The sequence below is a fragment of the Heterocephalus glaber genome, unplaced genomic scaffold (genome assembly GCF_053883595.1).
Source record: "Heterocephalus glaber isolate CG9 unplaced genomic scaffold, H.glaber_assembly_v1.0 deba00000809, whole genome shotgun sequence".
Lineage (NCBI taxonomy): Eukaryota > Metazoa > Chordata > Mammalia > Rodentia > Bathyergidae > Heterocephalus > Heterocephalus glaber.
The window spans coordinates 1982444-2000578 of NW_028258163.1; the positions used below are offsets into that span (position 1 = coordinate 1982444).

Sequence of the window (18135 nt, forward strand, 5' to 3'; positions counted from 1 at the left end):
CTTAATGAAGCAAGAATAGAAGCAGAAAGAGCAACTAGGAGTCAGTTGAAGTAGTTCAGGTGACGGATGATGTGAGTTGGACTAGAGTAAATAGGTAGCAGCAGAAAGAAGTAATCAACTTGGGATATATTAGAAGGCAAACCTATAAGAGTAGCTAATAAATTAGAGTGTGAGAATCAGAGAAGCCAGTGATAATACCTAGTTTTTCACTTAAGCAACAAGAATGGTATTTTCATTTACTACCATCATTACTTTTGGGTGGTGTCTTGCTCTGTGTACTTTTAAAATTCCCTCTCTCCCCCCCAAAATCTTATTATTAGACATGTTTCAATGGCCTGGCAGGTTAATCTGGAGAAATTAACATTTTGGTGTAGCCATTTACTCAAGGAAAAACTGCAAGTCTAGCTCTTCAGATTGACTTAGAACAAGTGGATTTATTAATATTTAAATGTCATTTTTTCAGTGAGAATGCAGAAGCTCTTGCTCAACTTTTAACCCTGGCACGGTGGATACAGACTGTTCTGGCCAGAATATCAGGTTATAATATGAAACATGCTAAAGGTTTGGTTAAATTTACCTTGTTATAATCTATGTGAAAATTGTATCAAAATCTTTATAAAAAATATTTTGCTAAAATCTAGTTTGCCAATATACAGTTTTGTTAAGTATTAGGAACAGAGAGTTGTTTTTTTTTTTTTTTTTACTTAAGTTAAGACTTAGGTTTGTCTTATATCATTTTACTCAGTTTAGTCACATTTCATACTGAGATACAGAATAACATTAATCTGGAGTCAGGCTACATGGATTTACAGTTTTGATCCAAAATTCATCTGAGTCAGCAAGATCCACTTACCGGCTGTGAGTTCTTGGGCAAGTTACTTAACACTCTCTGTGATTCAACTTTCTTATTTGGGGAATGGGAATGATAATACATATTTAATTGGCTGAAGAATTAATTGAGTAATTATATGTAAAGTATAGCCTGAACTACATAGCAAGATGCTGTCTCAAAAAAGGAAAAAGAGGGTTGGGGATTTAGCTCAGTGGCGCCGCCCCTGCCTCGGAAGCACAAGGTCCTGAGTTTGATCCCCGATACCAAAAAAAAAACAGGAAAAAGGGAGAAGCAAGATGTGGACAGTACTATATGACATTGTCTTTTGTTCCTTTCCTTTTCTTTCCAGTACTGGAGATTGAACTCAAAGCCTTTGTACTGAGCTACATCCCCAGCCTTTTTTATTTTTTATTTTGAGATAGAAGTTCACTAAGTTACTAAATTACAAGGCTAGGCTTGAACTTGTGATCATTCTGCATCTGCTTCCCGGACTGCTGGGATTATGACATATGCCACCACACCCAGCTTGTTATTATCAGTTTTTAAAAGTTGTATGTATAATATTTATATGGAGAAAAGAATATCATCATCCAAATTTTATTTGTGGTTATTTGGGTGGAGAAAATAGAGGCGATTTTGTATTGCTTATTGTCATTTTCTAAGTTTTCTAAAATGATCATATATACTTTTAAAAGTTAAAAAGTGTCCGATTAAACATATTCATGATTTTTCTTTCTTTTTCCTTTTAATATGTAAGGAGATAACCCAGTAATTCCTACGTTGTTTGATCAAGGGATGGGAGATTCTACTTTGGAGTTTCATTCTATCCTGAGTTTTGGAGTTCAGTCTCTGTGAGTATCTGATTAATTGTTTTACATGGTTGAGAAAGTAATAATAGGAACTAGTGTATATTTCTTACTTTCCTTCCTTTTTTATTTATAAAATTATTCTTTTATCCCACTTTTATTTCTTTCTCCATGAAGTAGGGCCAGGGATTTAGCTCAGTGGTGCCACTGCCTGCCTTGTAACTGGAAGGTCCTGAGTTCGATCCCCAGTACCAAAAAAAATAAAAATAAAAATTACAAATCTTCATGAAGTTTTATTTGTATTAGTAAAATTAAATGGTGTGCGTGTGTGTGTGTGTGTGTGTGTGTGTGTGTGTTACTGGGGATTGAACTCAGGGACTCTCAAATGCTAGGCAAGTGCTCTTCCATGGTGCTATATCCCTAGCCCCAAAATAATAAGTGCTTTGCAATGTTAAAGTAATATGTATTAGGTTCGACCATGCCTCTGAGTAACATTTTTTTTCTTTTTTGTTTGGTACCGGGGATCAAACTCGGGTCCTTGAGCTTGAATAACCATTTTTGACCAACAACAACAACAAAAAAATGCCAATTTTAGCCAGGTGTGGTAGCACACACCTGTTAATCTCAGTACTTGGAAATCTGAGGCAGGAGGATCACTGCAAGTTTGAGGCCAGCCTGGACTACATTGTGAGTTCAACACCAGCCTGAATTACATAGCGAGACCCTATCTCAAAAAAAAAAAAAAGAAAAAAATGTCAATTTTATATGGTCCATGCCACAAGAGGACCAGAATTTAAGAGACTTCACTTAAAACCCCATCTAGTTTGCGTTGTTACTTTCTGAATAGTCTGTTTCCGCCCCAGTCTGCTCCCAGTTCATTGTTCATGGATGTAAACTTGAAGCAGTGGCCTGTTCACCTGCCTCCTAAAGTTACTGGAAAGATATGTGACAACACATTGAAAACTATAATGTCCCCTAATTGGGTATTAGTATTTCACAAAGATGATAATAGAGACTACTTTTTACTAGTTGAAATTCTTGGGTATATTATCTCCCCCCTACTACTGAAAGTGCTATATGGTATTATCTATCACAGAACATGACACACACACCACTATCAACACCACGGTACCTTTTGGTCCCTTTTCCAAATACCAAAACTTGTTAGAACAGATCTGATTCCTCTGAATTTTAATCCTTCTTTGCCCAGTCTGTCTTTTAATTTGGATCTGAACACTTCTGGCTATGATCTTAAACTGCATTTGGGTCATTACCATTTTGTAAGAGATACTTTTCTACCTTTAGGAGAACAGGCTCTATCTTTCCAAATTTCCGAATTCTTATTGAATAAATCTTCTACAGAGGTACTTAGTTTCGACCAAAGAACGATTAAGTCAAAAGGAGTTAAAATTGTTCCTATTATGTTGATACCTCATTTATTAGGAAGTAATCTTATTTACTAATTTATTTTTCAGGTGCCTGGGTTTGGGTTTTTTTTGTTCTTTACTATGTTTGAAGTACATAATGATTACATTCTTGTGGGAAGTTGGTACGTGTACATAACACATCTGAATTTTTTCATCTCCTCTTCTCCCTCTCCACTTCCTCCATCTCTCGATCCCCTTCCCATTTGAGAAAAATCTATCTCGCTATTTTCTATTATCTATCTTATACTTTGCTCTATTTATATTTTGCGTTTCTCGTATAAGAGAAATCATGTGATATTTAAGCTTGTGTACCTGATTTATTTCAGTCAACATGGTTTCAAGGTGCATCCATTTTCCTACAAATGACTCAAGTTTATCCTTCTTTATAGCAAAGTAGTACTCCAGTGTGTATAAATACTACATTTTTTTTCTCCATCTATTGATGAACATATAGCTGCTTCCAAGATTTAGCTATTATGAATTGTGCTGTTATAACATGGGTAAGCATATATCACTGTAATATGTCTTTAACTTTTTTGGGGAGATGCCTAGAAGGGGACTACCTGGGTGAAATGGAATTTCTAGTTTTAGTTTCGAGGAATCTCCACACAAATTTCCATAGGACTATACTAATTTACATTCCCACCAACAGTATGGAAGGGTTTGCTTTTTCTCCACTGCCTCGCCAACGTTTGTTAGTATTTGATTTCTTGATGATGACTATTCTTTCTGGTATAAGATGAAATTGTCCTGTTGTTTTGATCTGCATTTTCCTCATAGCAGCACTGTTGAAAAGTTCTTCATGTATTTATTGGCTATTTCTACTTCTGAGAAGTATCTATTAATTTCACTTGCCCATTTTTGATTGGGTCTTTTATTTTGGGTATTCTGTTCTAGGTGTTAGTCCTTTGTCTGAGAATAGCTGGAAAAAAAAGATTTCCCTTTCTGAAGGTTGCCTCATCACTCTGTTGGTTGTTTCTTTTGCTGTGCAGAAGTTTTCAATTTGATATTCCATTTGTTGATTCTCAGGACTCCTTCCTGTGCCACCAGTATTCTGTTCAGAAAGTCCTTGCCTATACTTACGGGTTTAACAGTTTTACCCATTCTCTCTTCCAGTAGATTATTTCTGTTTTAACATTTAGATCCTTGATCCATTTTTATTTTAATTTAGTGAGAGATATGGGTCTAGATTCAATCTTCAGCATGTGGATGGCCAGTTTTTCCAGCACCATTTATTAAAGAGGCTAACTTTCCTCCAGTGTGTGTTTTTGGCCCCTTTGTCAAAGATCAATTAGCTGAATGTGCTTGAGGTTATTTCTGCATCTTTTATTCTGTTCCATTGGTCTACCTAGGTGTCTATTTTTGTGCCAGTACCATGCTGCTATTATCACTGTAGCTATGATTTAAGATCTGGGGTTGTGAAGCTTCCCATTTGTTATCCAGTATTGTTATCCAGTATTGTTTTGCTATTATGGATCTCTTTTGGCTCCATATATATTTGACTTTTTTTTCTTTTTCTACCAGGAATCAAACTGAGGGCCTCATGCTTGCCAGGCCGGCACTGTACCACTGAACTATATCCCCAGCCCTCCATATGAATTTTAGGATTGTTTTCTCCAGTTCTGTGAAAAATGCTGTTGGTATTTTGATTGGAATTTCATTAAATCTGTATATCAGTTTTGGAAGTGACCATTTTGATGCATATATTTTTTCTGCCTGTCCAGGAACAGCGGATATCTTTCCATTTTCTGATGTCCTCTTTGATCTCCTTTTTCAGAGAACTGTAGTTTTCATTGTAGAGGTCTTTCACTTCCTTGTTTGTTAATTCCTAAGTATTTAACTTTTTTTGGTGCTATTGTGAATGGTTTTTTTCCCTAATTTCTTTCTCAATGAGTTCATTATTGGTGTACAGGAATCCTATGGATTTTTTTGTGTTGATTTTGTATTCTGCTACATTGCTGAATTAGGTTAATTCTAGAAGTCTTTTGGTGAAATTATTTGGGTCTTGTAAGTAGAAGGTCACATCATCTGCAAATAATGATAGTTTGACTTCTTTTCTCATACATACCTTTTTAATTTAATTTAATTTTTTTTTTTTGGTACTGGGGATCGAACTCAGGTCCTTGTGCTTGCAAGGCAGGCGGAACCACTGAGCTAAATCCCTAGCCCCCCCTTTTAATTCTTTTTCTCACCTAATTCCTCTGGCTAATATTTCAAGTTCTTTGTTGAGCAGGAATGGTGACTGATAGTGGATATCCTTGTCTTGTTCTTGATTTTATTTATTTTGGGGGCTTTTGTTTGGGGGGAGTGGTTTTGTGGTTTTTTTAGGTTTTTTTTAAAACAGAGTCTGTGTTATTCAGGCTGGCCTTGAACTCACCATGTTGCCCAAGGCAATTCTCCTGCCTCAGCCTCCCAAGTCCTGGAATTATAGGCACGTGCCACCACGCCTGGCTCACTGATTCTTTGTATTATTTTTTTAGTCGCAATTTCATTGATTTTTTTTCTTTGGTCTTTATAATCTCCTTCCTTGTTGTTATAGTTTGAGTCTAGATGTCCCACCAAAGCCTCATGTGGTCATAGGCTTGATCTAGAGTGTGTGAAGCTGGAATTGATTCATGATGCAATGCTAGGTTCAAGGGCACTAAGATTAAGGGTGTGAGTGCTGCCTGCCCTAAGTAGGCTGAGTGAAACAAAAGGGCAGGGAGATGCTGTTAAGTTCCTCTTGTTACCTTTGCTACTGAGAGGGCACTTAATTGTTTCTCCTCTGCAATGCCTGTTTATCATCCCTGCCTTGGAGCCAGCCAGTTTTGGACTGAAACCTCTACAAACTGTAAGCCAAATAAACCCTTCCCCTCTATTGTTGGGTGTCAGGTATTTTGTCTCAGCAATGGGAGAAAAGTAATTAACACACCTGTACTAGCTTTGTACTTGGATTGTTCTTGTTTTTCTAGGACTTTGAGGTGCATTTTTAGGTTATTTGGGCTCACTCTGTTTTTGTGATGTGGGCATTCACAGTTGTGAACTTCCCTAAGACTTCATTTACCATAGTAGTGTTCCAGAAGTTCTGGTTTAGTTCTAGGAACTGTTTTGTTTCTTCTTTAATTTCTTAAGTGACCTATTGACTGTTCTCTAAGAGTGTATTGTTTAATTTCCATTCATTTGCATAATCTCTGTGGTTTCTCTTACAATTGATTTATAGTTTCATTGCACTAAAATCTAATAATATGCATGATATAATTTTGATACTTTTGTATTTACTTAAGCATGCCATATTAGCTAATATGTGGTCTGTTTGGAGAAAGTTCTATGTGATGCTGAGAAGAATGTATATTCTGTTACTGGGTGGAACACTCAGTAGATACCTAGTAAGTCCATTTGTGTGACATTTTTGTTCATCACTGATATTTCTTTGTTGATTTTTTGTTTAATTGATCTATTTGTGACAATAGGGTATTGAGGTCCCTCATTATAATCGTGTTTATGTTTATCTGACCTTTTATGTCCAGTGCTGGTTGTTTTATAAAGTTGTATATATGTTAATAATTGTTATATCTCCTCCTGTTGAATTGTTCTCTGAACCAATATGTAGTAATCTTCTTTGCCTTTTCCAATCAATTTTGTCTTGAAGCCCATTTTGTCTGAAAAAAAGATAGTTACACCTGTTTTTTTCAGGTTTCCCTTGCATGGAATATTGTTTTCATCCTTTTTTTAATCTACGAATTTCTTTTTTGATTAAATGTGTTTCTTGTATACAGCATTACTGTTGGATTTTGCTTCTTGATCCTTTCCATCATTCTGTGTCTTTTGATTGGGGAATTGAGACTATGCACATTGACAATTATTACTGATAAGTATTGACTTATTCCTGTCATTGCATTGTTTTCCTGTTGCTGATTCCCTTTCCTTCCCTTCTACTTAAATGCTCACTCTACCTACTGTATTCCTTCTATTAGACCTTTTGTCATTTTTAGCTTTCTTGTCTCTTTCTAGTTGAAGAAATTTTGGAGTGCTAGCTTGGTGGTCATGAATTTCTTTAGCTGCTCTTAATCATGGAAATATCTTATTTCTCCATCAATTTTTTTTTTTGGTACCGGGGATCGAACTCGGGTCCTTGCGCTTGCACAACAGGCGGTGAAACCACTGAGCTAAATCCCCGGCCCTCTCCATCAATTTTGAAAAATAGTTTTGCAGGATATATCAGTCTGAGGTTGAAGTTGTTTTCTTTTAGTGCTTGAAACACAACTTCAAGGTCTCCTGGCCTTTAAGGTTTGTGTTGAGAAGTCTGCTGTAATTCTAAAGAGTTTATCTGCATAAGTGATTCATTGCTTTTCTTTAACAGCTTTTAAGATTCTGTTCTTGTGTTGGACTTCTGGGATTTTCACACATGGAGAAGTTCTTTTCTGATTGGGCTGATTTGGATTCTACATACTTCACTTACCTGTATATTGAATTTTTTCCCATATTTGAAAATTTTTCTGCTGTTATTTCAGTAACATTTTTTATGCCTTTCTGCTGTCTTCTGATTTTTCAATAATTTCAGTTAATCTTAGATTAGTCTTCTTTTAGTCATCTACTAGCTGTTGGTTTTCATGTTTTCTAGTTGTCTTTAAGGTATTTCATTAATTAATTGATCACTGACAACTACTCTGTCTTGTATTTTTTTTTTTATACCGGGGATCGAACTCAGGACCTTGCACTTGTCAGGCAGGTGGCAGAACCACTGAGCTAAATCCCCAGCCCCCTGTCTTCTGTTTTTGATAACTGTCTTCTCACATTGGTACCTTCTCCTGCCCATACTTCTGACAGAATTTTTAATATCCTGAATATCTGTGCCTTTTTATGGACTCCAATTCTTTTCAGTGCTGGATATTCATGTTTTGTATCATTTTGTTTAGATAAGCTAACTAGCTTGTTATTAATGTCTTCTGTAGACTTGCTGATTGTTTTATTAAGCCAGTTATCTGTTTAATTATATCTTCTTTGAGTTCACTAAGCATCTTATTGATCTTTTTTTTTTTTTTTTTGGTACTGGGGATCTAACTCAGGTCCTTGCGCTTGCAAGGCAAGCGACGGAACCACTGGGCTAAATCCCCGGCCCTGATCTGTTTTTTATTTCTTCTGTTATTCTTTCAAATAATTTGGCTGTGTACCTTTTGATTTCCTCCCCTACGATGCCCCATGGATCACCCTAGAGATGTTGGGAGTTAGGGGAGGCATTTTATGGACTTCTCTTCTCATGTTTCTTTTTGTTTGTTTTTTGTACTGAGGCTTGAGATTATATGATAGAAAGCTTGCCGAGGGTTTAGGTCAGTGGTGCTGACACCTGCCTGCCAAGTGCAAGGTCCTGAGTTTGATCCCTGGTACCAGAGAAAAAGAAAAAAAGTGTGTCTTTCTATAGTAGAAAGCTTTGTGGCTAGTTTAGTTAATATCTACTTTTCATAGGTATCTTTTGGGCATAGCTTAACTGTAGACCTTTACCTCTGTCCCAGGATCCAGCCACCTCCATGTATTTGGGAGGGAAAGCTGTATCACATTTGTCCCAGGACCCAGTTCTCCAGAAATGGGCCACAGTATCATCGATGACACAAAGGCAATCCAGATACTGTCATCTAGCCAGGGATTTAGTTCAGTGGCATCATGTCTGCCCTGCAAGCACAAGCTCCTGAGTTTGATCCCTGGTACCAAAAAAACCCAAAATACACTCATTCTCAATGTGCCATCACGCCTGCCCTGTAAGCACAAGCTTTTGAGCTCAATCCCGGTACCAAAAAAACCCAAAATACACTCATTCTCAATGTGGCACTTCCTATTATCCCCCCACCTCTATCTCTAAACCAAAACCATTTGGTGATTTTAGAACACTGACTTTCATGTTAATCTGGGAGGCTGTGCCCTAGAGGTCTGTGGCTAAATCAGATATTGTCATCTAGAGAAAACTAGTTAATCATGACAACTATGTCACCTTGGCTATAGTAATAAAATCACTGACAATAATAGCATCAAACTAGATATTGACATACCCTATGAACCAACAATGTACCACCCTTAACTTTTGAAAAGAAATTTATAATTATCTTATAAACACTAAAACAAACCAAATATTGACCTGCAATAAGTATATACTAAATGGAACAATTTTACTTCCACGAACAATAAAACAGTATTACAAGGTCCTGAGTTCGACCCCTGGTACCACAAAACCACAAAAAAACCCCAATAAAATAGTAATAGCATAGAATTAACAAGCTAGCTAAAGATTCATAAGGCTTAATAGTTATTCTAGTAATTACTATACTAGTAAAGATAGAGGGAGTAGGGGAACAGAAATTTAAAAATCAAATTTGAAAAATTAATGGAAGATGAGAAAAGTGAAGTAAGAGCCTACTGAGGAATAAAAGGAATTTAATAGTATTAGAAATTAATCACAAAAGAACAAAGAGAGTAAAATACAGGAAATAAAAAATAAGAAGGGCTGGGCATGATGGTGCACACCTGTAATCCCAGCAGTTGGGAGGCTGAGGCAAGAGGATTGCTACAAGTTCCAGGCCAGTCTGGGATACATAGTGAGTTTAAGACCAGCCTGCACTGCATAGTAAGATCCTGTCTCATAATAAAAAAGGAGGAAAAAGAAGTTAAAAGAAAGAGAGGTGGAGAAAAAAGGAGCAGCAAAATCCTACCTACTCCCCACCCCCCCAAAAAAAAACAAGGAAAGAGAAAAACAAAAATTTTTTAAAAAATTTTTAAAGATTGAATAAAAAAAAATTTCTATGTTTTTGAATGAGTTTTGAATGGTTTCTTTCTAGGATCTGTAGCCTTGGAATCCATCATGTCATGATTTTCTCTGCCTAGCTTTAGGGGCTGTGGGTTTGTGAGGTGCCCTCCCTGCACCAGAAGCCCCTCTGTCCTTTCATCCCAGACTGTGGTAATTGTCTAAGCCAAGGTGTGTCCTTGCTCACTTTGGTAGATGGGGAAAGCAGTCAACTCTCTGGTCTCTGCTGGATGTAGGCCATGGTACCATGGTACATGGGTTCAAGCAGACTGCTAAACTGAAGGTACACACTCACTGGGCCTGTTATGTCACTGTGGAGGGCAGGGCCCATGTCCTACCGAGCCTGAGCTTAACTTCTCAGGGGTCTGTGTCTAACCTGCACCCTTCGTGCAGCAGTCTCCAGTGGTAGTCTCTCACCCAGTCACTTTTGGAAGGTAATACTGAAATCTCTGAAGCTACCAGCAAGGTTTATACTTTTTCCCTGAGTCTGGGCTGGCGCTTCGTGCTTACCTTCTTTCTGAGCATTTGCCTCATCCAGGATCAGGTTGGTTAGTTAGTTTGTACCTCTGCTGCCCTGTGTCAAGGGAAAGCAAAATGTAAAGCCGCTTGGAGTTTGCAGATGGTTGTGGCCTGGCGGTGGCTTGCTGTGTCATCACCTCTTCTGTTCCCAGGCGTTGGCCTTGCCCACAATCTGGTTGGTTGGTTGGCACCTCTGCTGCCCCTTGCAAGGGGAAGCAAAATGCAGAGCCAGTTTGGAGTTGGCAGGTAGCTGAAACCAGGGTGTGGAATCCACAAGCATGGAGTTGATCTCCTTTACTAAATTATTATATAATTTTTTCTTGTTTTATTTTTAGGATCAAGTATTCTAATAGTATCAAGGAAATGGTCATTCTCTTTGCCACAACAGTGTATAGAATTGGACTGAAAGTGCCTCCTGATGAAATGGATCCTCGAGTCCCCATGATGACCTGGAGCACGTGTGCTTTCACTGTCCAGGCAATTGGTAAGACCTCTAAAGTGATTTGTATGTTTCTATGAAACAAAATTAACACTGATTGACCAATTTTTTTTTCTTTTTTCCCAATGGCATAGAATAATTTTACTTGCTTCTAGGCCTACTAGTATATTTCAGTATATTAGTGTATTATTTCAGTATATTAGTGTAATCTGGTTCCCATTAAGTCTGAGAATTTTTTACACTGATCTCTTTTTAACTACCATAATAGCCATAGGCAACATAAAAGTAGTTTGATGCTAATGAAGGGGGAGGGGCACAGAGGGTGGAGGAGAAGGGGGAAAAAAAGAATTGAGATGTGTTATGTACCCGTACCAATTCCCCACAATAAATGTAATCATTATGTACTGCAAACATATAATTTTTTTAAATGTCAAAAAAAAAAAAGCATTTTAAAGGGATAACACAAAGCATGCTGTAGGCAAAAGTGGCATATTTTCCACACTAGAAGAAAGATTAAAAAAATAATTGGCAAATCAAGCTAGGCAAGGCAGGATGGCACGTATCTATAATCCCAGCACTTAAGAGGATGAGGCAGAAGGATCACTGTGAATTTGAGGCCAGCCTAGGTTACATAGTGAGTTCAAGGCCATCCTAAACTATATAGCAAGACCCCATCTCAAAATAATTTATATCTCTATATATACATCTTAATTCAGAATTTTTTTGTTTTTGGTGCTGGGGATTCAACTTGGGACCTTGCACTTGCAAAGCAGGTGGCAGAACCACTGAGCTAAATCCCTGGCCCTCAATTCAGAAATTTACAGGAATTTTTCTTATGTACTTCAAGAGAATTATGGAAACCAGAATCACCTAAAAAATATTACCAGAAAAGGGGAAAGTCTGAGGTGATCAGGAGAGACAGATTAGCAAACAGAAACTAACCATGCCTGCAAGGAAGCCATCTTTCAAAATCTTTTTTAGGGCTGGGCATGGTGGCTCACACCTGTAATCCCAGTACTTGGGAGGCTGAGGCAGGAAGATTGCTGCAAACTGAAGGCCATCCTGGGCTACACAGTGACTTCAAGGCCACCATGAACTACACAGTGAGACCTTGTCTAAAAAAAAAAAAAAAAAAATCTTTTCTTTATGGGAAATTTCCCTTAGAAAAGCAAAACAGAGAAGCATCTCTTGCATTTTTGTTTTTATCTTCTTGTTCTTGTTGTTTTTTTCTGCTACTGGGGATTTGAATCCAGGACCTTACACATGCTTGTACTACTGAGCTACAACCCCTGCCCTTTTCAGGATCTCACTAAATTGCCTAGGCTGATCTTGAACTTCTTACCTCGGGCTCCCATGTAACTGGGATTGCAGGTATGCCCTACCCTGCCTGAACTCTTAGGTTTTTAAATTAGCCTGTTTGCTCATTACAATTATAAGATATAATGCTCTACAGAAGACATTAAGAACAATAATTCTCTCACATCATCTTTAAGCCACTTTAACTCTCCTTTTTCCAATATATAACTTTAGCAGTAGTTTTTAATGGGGTGTGCTGTATTTTCTTTACTGTATATATTTTTGTAACAATACATTATTTCATAATTTGAATTATGTGGCATAAAGCCACTTTTCCCCCAAAGCCTTCCTACATCATTCTCTGAACAGATTTTATGAGTCACTTCCAAACTTAATTTGGACTTAAATTGTGAATATAGCATAATACACTGGTTTATATTTACCTTGAGTAAATAAAATGAGAAGTAGGAAAAATGAGATTTAAATATAATAGAATCTGAACAAATTGGGTTTTTTTTTAAACAAATTATTGAGAAATGTAACAATCCTTAAACAGTATTTAATCAGCTGTCTTTGGGAAGACAAGCATTAGGAATCAGGCATTTATATTCAGGCCTTGAACATTTAAAAAGGGTCATGGCCCCACAAAATCAGAATACACATTCTTTTCAGCTGCACATGGGTCATTCTCCAAAATAGACCACATGCTAGCTCATAGGACATGTCTAAGTAAATGTAAAAGAACTGAAGTTACCCCGTGTATATTATCAGACCATAGTGCAATAAAATTGGAGATCAATAACATAAGAAACCGCAAAACTCCCACAAACACATGGAAATTGAATAACACCCTCCTGAACAACCAATGGGTCACAGAGGAAATTAAAGAAGAAATTAAACAGTTTCTACAAGTAAATGAAAGTGTCAGTACAACATACGGGAATCTATGGGACACAATGAAAGCAGTTCTACGTGAGAAATTCATAGCAGTGAATGCCCATATTAGGAAAACAGAGGGCCGGGGATTTAGCTCAGTGGTTCTGCCACCTGCCTCGCAAGTGCAAGGTCCCGAGTTCAATGCCCAGTACCCCCCCCCCCCAAAAATGGAAGGAAAACAGAGAGAACTCAGATAAATAACCTAATGCAGAACCTCAAGCTCCTAGAAGAAGAAGAGCATAACAAACCCAAAGCTCATACAAGAGAGGAAATTATAAACATCACAGCAGAAATCAATGCAATGGAGACTAAGAGAATGATACAAAAAGTTAATGAATCAAAGAGTTGGTTTTTCAAAAGAATAAATAAAATTGATAAGCCTTTAGCCAACCTTATCAAAAAAAGTAAACAAAAGGCTCAAATCTATGCAATTAACGAAAAAGGTGAAGTCACAACAGACCCAGCAAAAATCCAGAGGATCATCAATACCTACTTCGAGAACCTGTACTCTAATAAAACAGAAAACACAGAAGAAATGGACAGATTCTTTGATTTATGAATTGCCAAAGTTAAATGAAGAAGATATAGAAATTCTAAACACCTCAATTACAATGAGTGAAACTGAAAATGTAATAAAAAATTTACCAACAAAGAAAAGTCCAGGTGCTGATGGCTTCACTGTGGAATTCTACAAGACATTTAAAGAAGAACTAATGCCATTACTTTTTAAACTCATGAAGGAAATTGAAAGGGAAGCAAGGCTTCCAAGTTCATTCCTGGAAGCTAGCATTACTTTGATTCCAAAACCAGGGAAGAGAACTACAGGCGAATGTCCCTAATGAACATAGATGCAAAAATCCTCAACAAGATACTGGCAAACAGAATACAGAGGGTCATCAAGAAGATCATACACCCTGACCAAGTCAGATTTATCCCAGGGATGCAAGGATGGTTCATTCGTAATTCAAGAAATGTAATACACTATATTAACAGAGTCAAGGACAAAAACCATATGATCATCTCAATAGACGCAAAAAAGGCATTTGACAAAATCCAACACCCATTTATGATAAAAAAAACCCTACAGAAAATTGGAATAGAAGGTCTTTATCTCAACCTGATTAAAGCTATCTATGAAAAACCAACAGCCAACATCATACTAAATGGTCAAAAACTGAAAAACTTTCACGCTAAAATCAGGAACAAGACAAGGATGCCCACTATCACCACTCCTGTTCAATACTGTTCTGGAAACATTAGCCACAGCAATTAGAAAAAAAAAATAAAAGGAATAAAGATAGGAAAGGAAGAAGTTAAACTGTCATTATTCGCTGATGATATGATACTTTCCATAGAAGACCCCAAAAATGCGGCCAAAAGACTTCTAGACGTAGTTGACAGATTCAGTAAAGCAGCTGGATATAAGGTCAACACTCAAAAAACAATAGCCCTCTTATACACAAATAGCAGACTCACTGAGAGAGAAATTTGGAAAACCCCCTTTTACAATAGCATCCAAAAAAATGAAATATCTAGGAGTCAGTCTAACAAAGGAAGCAAAAGACCTCTACACTGAAAACTACAGCACTCTGAAAAAGGAGTTCAAGGAGGATATAAGAAAATGGCAAGACATCCCTTGTTCCTGGGTAGGAAGAACCAATATAGTGAAATGGCCATACTTCCAAAACTACTATATAGATTTAATGCAATGCCGATTGAAATTCCAACAATGTACTTCACAGAGCTAGAAAAAACAATGCAAAAATTCATTTGGAACCATAAGAGACCTAGAATAGCAAAAGCAATTCTAGGCAACAGAGACATGGCTGGGGGTATCACAATCCCCAACTTGAAACTATACTAAAAAGCTACTGTAATAAAAACAGCACAGTACTAGTAAAGAAACAGACCTGAGGATCAGTGGAATAGATTAGAAGATGCAGAAACAACTTCAGACATACTCACCAGCCAATCACCCTCATTGGAGGAAAGATAGCCTATTTAATAAATGGTGTTGGAAAAACTGGATTTCAACCTGCCAAAGATTAAAACTAGACCCGTACTTATCACCATGCACTAAACTAAAATCGAAGTGGATTAAAGATCTAAATATTAAGACAAACACTAAACTTGCTGGAAGATAAGTTAGGTGGAACTCTTGAAGATGTTGGCATAGGAAAAGACTTTATGAACAAAACCTCAGTAGCACGGGAACTAACACAAAGAATCAACAACTGGGATCTCACCTTATTAAAAAGTTTCTGCACTGCAAGGGAAACCACCAACAGAGCTAAGAGACAACCTACAATGTGGGAAAAAATTTTTAGCAGCTGTACCTCAAACAAAGATCTACTATGTAGAATATATAAAGAATTGAAAAAAATCAGACCCCCTCCCAAATTCGAAGACCTAATTCAAAAATGGGCATCTGAAATGAACAGACATTTCTCAATGAAGTAAAAGCAGCAAATAAATATATGAAAAAATGTTCAACATCACTGGTCGTTCGAGACATGCAGATGAAAACAACACTGAGAGTCCACCTCACCCCAGAAAGAATGGCTGCTATCAAGAAATCAACCAATAACAAATGCTGGCGGGGTTGTGGGGAGACAGAAACCCTTCTCCATTGTTGGTGGGAGTGCAGACTGGTGCAACCACTGTGGAAATCCTTATGCAGATACCTCAAAGAACTAGGGCTAGAGGTCCCATTTGACCCAGCTATTCCCTTGCTTTGGGTATCTTCCCCAAAGAATTAAAAGAATCATACCACAGTGATATATCTACACCCATGTTCATAGCAGCACAGTTTGTAACAGCTAAAGCTTGGAAACAGCCCAAGTGCCCATCAACTGGAGACTTGGATAAAGATAAAATGGAATACTACTCAGCCATAAAGAACGAGAAACTAGAGACATTTATAGCTAATGGATGCATATTGAGGCCATACTCTTAAGTGAAATAAATAGGACACACGTGTAAATACCAAATAGTTTCTCTAGTGTGAGAAACTGAAAGTGTAAATAAGGATGAAAATGATTAAAACGAGTAATTGATAATTTGAAATAGGAAAAGTTCCACAGGTGTAGGGGTGGTGGGAGCGGAAGAGGAAAGGGAAGAACGGAAAGGAAAAATTATGAGAAAAGAAAAACATGGAAACGAAATCTATGGAAATAGGGAAAGGTGGAGGGGGTGAAGGGCACAGAGGTAATGGGGAAAAAAATAAGAACTAAGATACATCATGTACAGGTACAAGCACCCAATGATAAACATATTATATACCTAAAATGTACCGATAAAAGAATTTAAGGGAAAAAAAAGGGTCGTGGTTTTATCACAAAGGAGATGAGAAATTCACTGGAGATCATACCGAATTTTTTCACATGTGCTGTAGTCTAGTAATTGGATTCTGTTTGATTAGTATAATATTATCTTATCTTTGGTATAGTTTTTTTTTCCCAATGAGGAGACATAATTTCTTTGGTTTTTAGTTGACAACTGAAATTGTAACTGGGTACAACATAATGGTGTTGTTTTGTTTTGTTTTGTTTTGTTTTTGCGGTACCAGGGATCAAACTCAGGACCTTGCTAGGCAGGCATGGTGCCACTGAGCTACATCCCTAGTCCCCACAACATAATGTTTTGAAAAACAGTGTATACATTGTGGAAAAGTTCAGCCAAGCTAGTTAACAAATATGTTCTCTCACATAGTTATTATTGTGGTGAAATCTATTTATTCTTAGTGTATTTCCATCTAACTTATCTTATTCTCCTTGGAGATGATGAAAAATATACAGGATATGTTGGCATAAGAAAATAGTTGAGGATCCTTTATTACTGTTCATTCAGAGATTAAAAAAAAAAAAAAGCCAGAAAATAAGCTTTCTGTGTTCAGTGATATCTACTGCCAAGGATCAATGAAAATGAAATTACTTTAAGAATAAATACCATGACAAAAAAACCAAAATGTATTTTAAATTTCATTGTTTTTATATTTTTAATTTCATCTTCTTTTTTTATAAATCTGTCCTAATTATTTTTGAACTTTACTTAAAAGAGCAATAAAATTACTTACACATTTTGAAGAAAATAGGATATATATATTGGGGGGGGCGGGTATCAAACTTGGGACCTTGCAGTTGCAAGGCAGGCAGCAGCACCACTGAGCTAAATCTTGGGCCCTAGATTATATTTATATACAAAAAATACTTTTTAAAATGTTTTTACATAAAGATAAGTTAAGAAGAAAAACCAAACCAGTCTGCCATGTTTTTCCCAAACATTCTTCTTTTGTTGCTGTTATTTTGTTGTTTTTGTTTTTTGAGACAGGGTCTTGCTGTGAAGTTTAAGCTGGCCTTGAACTCACTATTTAGCCCAGGATGGCCTCGAACCCATGGTGATCCTCCTGGAGTGCTGGGATCACAGGCATGCATGCCCACACCCAGCTCCACACATTCTTTATAAATTGCCGCAGGATCTGTATTATTTGTAGAGTAATTTGTAAATTGCCTACATTTGGTTTTCTAAAATTCTCTCAAAAAATGGAAAATTTTGGCATCGACTTTGAAGGGGAAAAGTGCAAATCATCTGATCAAAAATATAATTAAAGAACATATAATAGAAACTAAGAATAGTATACAATTGTAGCAGTACTCTGGATTTATCATTTTTATGGTTTTTTTATACTTTAAGAAAACCTCTTGGGAGATGAAGGAAAACCTCTTTTTGGAGCTCTTCAAAATAGGCAGGTATGTATATTCCAGCAAGATTCACACTATGGGACAGTGTTTTTGTTTTTAAGGAATTGCACAGTTAATTTATCTTTGTTTTAAAAAAAAAAAACTTTATTTTTAAAGAGTAGCAGAATTCTTTAGGGCAAAAAGAGCTGCTTGAATTTCATGAAAAACTGAATGGTCACTGTTGTGCACTTGAAAAGCTTATTCAGGGTTAGTGGCTAAATGTGTTTCACACAGTCAGGTGATACTTACCTTTCCCCCTCTCTGCCCATTGCCAAATAGTAGCCTGGTGTCTCCGTGGTTTTTCTGCCTCGCTGCTTTTGCACTGTCCTATAACAATGAGTGTTGATGCTGGCTTACCTCTACCCAAATCAT

The 18135-nt window shown here is 37.0% G+C and overlaps 1 protein-coding gene across 5 annotated transcripts in view; it reads left to right on the forward strand.

The window, feature by feature from the left end:
• The window catches only part of Ubr1 (ubiquitin protein ligase E3 component n-recognin 1), a 190835-nt gene that overhangs the window by 139462 nt on the left and 33238 nt on the right, over positions 1–18135 (forward strand). For 4 of the 5 annotated variants that reach the window (XR_002388329.2, XM_021241737.2, XM_013078437.3 and 1 more), the window contains 4 exons: positions 464–561; positions 1590–1683; positions 10689–10837; positions 17717–17772. Coding sequence is in view for 4 of the 5 variants with exons in the window: in XM_021241737.2 (XP_021097396.1) it covers positions 464–561; positions 1590–1683; positions 10689–10837; positions 17717–17772 (397 nt within the window). In the remaining variant the exon portion in view is untranslated. The remainder of the gene's footprint in view (positions 1–463; positions 562–1589; positions 1684–10688; positions 10838–17716; positions 17773–18135) is intronic. The other variant, XM_087207477.1, reaches the window with a different exon arrangement.